General features: G+C 55.1%; 1 protein-coding gene across 1 annotated transcript; it reads right to left on the reverse strand.

The window, feature by feature from the left end:
- Window positions 1-129: 129 nt before the first annotated feature.
- Window positions 130-3,900, reverse strand: LOC104290387 (probable ATP-dependent RNA helicase DHX34; the record flags this gene model as incomplete). The annotated part of the gene is made up of 7 exons (XM_009889481.1): window positions 130-323; window positions 420-594; window positions 756-973; window positions 1,072-1,174; window positions 1,898-2,167; window positions 2,265-2,576; window positions 3,802-3,900. Coding segments are annotated over 7 exons (1,371 nt in total), but the record flags the coding sequence as incomplete, so codon positions are not given.
- Between the last annotated feature and the right edge of the window lie 7 nt (window positions 3,901-3,907).

Raw genomic sequence — 3,907 nt, forward strand, 5'->3', positions numbered from 1 at the left:
CCCATCTCACCCCAAAAATCCGCTCCACACAACTTCCCACAGGGACTCAAGCGCCTCTCGCCCCAAAACGAGCGTCTCCCCCAAGGCCAAACGCGTCCCCCCTCCCCGCCTTCGGGGCAGGAATCCCACCTGGACCCACTCATTGAAGAGGTTGAGCAGCGTCAGGGGGTCGCCGTGGGGGCTCTCGAGGGGCCGTCGGGCGGTGGCGCAGTCGGGATTGGGGTGAGAGGGTCGCAGGAACGGCGACGGAACGCTCAGCGCCGCCGCCACCGTCAGGGTGGGCTCCGCCAGCCCAAAAAGAGCGCCCAAGACCAACATCTTCCCTGCGCGGGGAGGGCAGAGGAGACGGTGAAGACCCCGCCACGCTCCTCGCACCATCGCCTCTGCTCCAACGAGGTTTTTTTTCCTAAATTACTCACCAACCACCACGTCCACCGGCAGCTGAGCCAACAGATTCCCGATGGGCGTCAGGTTTTCAGCCTCATCCAGGGCTCCCTGCTCCCTCAGGTACCGCACGGCCGTCTCCAGGCTGGAGGATGGAGGAGGCTCCAAAAAGGGGAAGGTCCGGGGGTCGCCCAGCCCCATACTCTTTAACTACAAGAAAAGGAGACGGAGAATGAGCTCAGCGCCGCCGGGAAGAACCCGGAGGTTTCACGAAGAGCCAGCGCGGTCTCACACTTGGCTTGTCTGCGTTTCCCCTCCATCGTCTTCCCAAATTTCCCCCCCGATGGGAGAAGAGGGATCCTCAATTTTACCTGGAGCACCAAAGAATCCAGCGCTACCCGCTGGATCTCCGGCACGGGGTAGGGGGAAAAGGCGTCGTAGTCGGATTCGGCGTAAAGACGGTAACAGACACCGGGTCCGGTTCTACCGGCACGTCCCTTCCGCTGCTCGGCGCTTGCCCGGCTGATCCAGAACTCCTGCAACCGCTGGAGTTTGCCCTGAGGGTCGTAGCTCATCTCCTTCACCTTCCCTGGAGAAAGGAGGAGGAGGAGGAGGGAAGGAGAAGCTCAGGACAGGGCAGGAGGGAGGGAGAAGTGTTTCCACCCAGCGTCGAGGGGGCATTTGTACCGGAATCCAGCACGAAGCGCACGCCGTCGATCGTCACCGAGGTCTCTGCAATATTGGTGGAGAGGATGCACTTACGGACGCCGGGAGGAGGCACGTCAAACACCTGGAGAAGGAGAAACGACGGTCCTTACGGCAGCAAAGCTGTCCCCGGAGAAGGGAGGAGGCAAACGCAAGGCTGCACCCAACGGCGGCACCCCAAAAACACCCACAACCGGGGCGCAGCCGGGCTGAGGGGGATTCTTTATCCACCCAACAGTTCCGAGAGTTGGCGGAGGTGCTCCCCAAGCCACGGTCCATCATTTTCCACACGAGTGCTGAATCCCACCCCGGTGTCTCTCTGGGATCACCTACCTTATCCTGCTCGGTGACGGAGCTTGGAAGTGTTAGGTCAAGGATTGGACTAGGTCTTACAAGTCTTTTCCAATCGAGGAGATTCTGCGATGATTCTTCGCTCTGCGCCACCCGAGTGCCGAATCCCACCCCAGCATCTCTCCAGGGTCACCCCTGTTCCACCTACCTTATCCTGCTCGGTGATGGAGCTTGGAAGTGTTAAGTCAAGGATTGGACTAGATCTTACAGGTCTTTTCCACTCGAGGAGATTCTGCGATGATTCCTCGCTCCACGCCACCCCAGTGCCGAATCCCATCCCGGCATCTCTACGGGATCACCTACCTTATCCTGCTCGGTGACGGAGCTTGGAAGTGTTAAGTCAAGGATGGGACTAGATCCTACATTTTTTTCCAGTCGAGGAGATTTTGCGATAATTCTTCGTTCCGCACCACCCGAGTGCCGAATCCCACCCCGGCGTCCCTCCGGGATCACCTACCTTATCCTGCTCGGTGACGGAGAGGGTGCTGTGTAAGGGGAGGACAATCCAGCGTTGGGTACGGGCGGCGTAAGCCTGCGCCGCTTCCAGCACGGCGCCGATCTCGGCCACCCCGCTGAGGAACACCAGCAGGTCGCCGCGTTCCTCCGGTGGGTACTTGTGATCGATGGCTTGGAGCACCCGCAGGTAGGGGAGGGGATCCAGGCGCTCCGATTTCCCCGATTTCCCCACGGCGGACGCTTCTTCCTTCGGGATGGGTTGGTAGATGACCTGCAGGAGCAGAGAGGAGGAGGATGTTGTCTCCGGATAGACTCAAGGGAGTGATTTGTGCCCGTGCCGCGCCGGGATTCATCCCTAAAATCCTCACCGAGATGGGGAAGATCCTTCCCGGCACCTGCAGCACCGGAGCGCCCCCAAAATAACCGGAAAAAAGGCTGATGTTGATGGTGGCCGACATCAGAATCAACTTAAGGTCGGGCCGAAGGGGAAGGAGGCGTCGCAGGACCCCCAGGAGGAAATCGCTGTGCAGATGTCGCTCGTGAACCTCGTCGGCGATGAGGACGCGGTAGCCGGGCAGGGCGGGCTCCCGCTGGACCTGCCGCAGCAGCAGCCCCTCCGTCAGGAAGAGGATCTTGGTGGCGGGCGAGCGGGTGCTCTCAAAGCGGATCTGGTAGCCCACCTGGGGCGGGAAGAGAACAAATAGCGGATAAATTCGAATAAATTCAAAGAAAACTGAATGAAACCGAATAAAATCGAGAACTGATTAAAATCGAGTCAAATTGAAAACTGAATGAAATCGAATAAAACTGAATAAAATCAAATAAAATTCAATAAAATGGAATAAAGTCAAATAAAACCGAGTAAGACCGCTTATGCGGACTAAATAAAACCAAATCAGACCAAATAAGACCGCATAAGACCAAATAAGATCGAACAAAACTGAATCAAATCAAATCAAATTCACTAAGATCAAGTGAAACGGAATAAGATCGAATAAAACGGAATAAGATCGAGTAAAACGGAATAAGATTGAGCTAAATAAAACCGAATAGAATGGAATAGAACCAAATAGAACAGAATAGAACGGAATAGAACGGAGTAAAACGGAGTAAAACGGAATAGAACAGAGTAAAACGGAATAGAACGGAGTAGAACGGAGTAGAACGGAATAGAACGGAATAGAACGGAATAGAACGGAATAGAACGGAATAGAACGGAGTAGAACGGAATAGAACGGAGTAGAACGGAGTAAAACGGAATAGAACGGAGTAAAACGGAATAGAACGGAGTAAAACGGAATAGAACGGAGTAAAACGGAGTAAAACGGAGTAAAACGGAGTAAAACGGAATGGAACCAAATAAAACCAAATAAAACTGGGTATTTCAGTCGGAAGAGAGCACACCAATTCCCCGCTGCCCCTCTCTGACCGCTTCAGGACTACCCAAAAACTAAAAGATCTCATTTTTCTCTTAAACCCTGACAGACGCGGAGCAGCGCCGCCCCGGGGAAGTCTCTCGAGGCGTTTAACCCCTCCACCTCTGGGTAACGAAACATTTCCGAATATCCGAGTCCTGAACCCGCAACCACCGACCTCTCCGGCGAGTCCCCAACACCTCCCAGTTCAGTCCCATCGCCCCATTCGCCTTGATAAATGTATCAATATATTTCTTTTAATAAACATATATTGATATTCCCACGATTTTTTTGAGCTGAATTTGGAGCCCTGCGCAATCGCCTCGGCAACCGGCCGCCAGCCAGACGTAGCCCGCTTCGCTCCAGCCCGTTCTCTCCCCCAGTAACAAAGCGGGGAGAAACCAGCAGCGCCCCAAAAACTCCCAGTTACCCCAAAACCAGCCGGGAAAAAAGAAAATAAAACCCACAGTCACCAACTGGCGAAGCCCACCTGGTTTCCGTACTGGTGCAGGCTCTCGAAGCCCACCCGTTTGGCCAACGAGACGCAGGCGATGCGGCGAGGGTGGGGACAAGCCACGTGGGTATAACCCGGCACC

The sequence above is a fragment of the Charadrius vociferus genome, unplaced genomic scaffold (genome assembly GCF_000708025.1).
Source record: "Charadrius vociferus isolate BGI_N301 unplaced genomic scaffold, ASM70802v2 scaffold2187, whole genome shotgun sequence".
In the NCBI taxonomy this organism is placed as follows: domain Eukaryota; kingdom Metazoa; phylum Chordata; class Aves; order Charadriiformes; family Charadriidae; genus Charadrius; species Charadrius vociferus.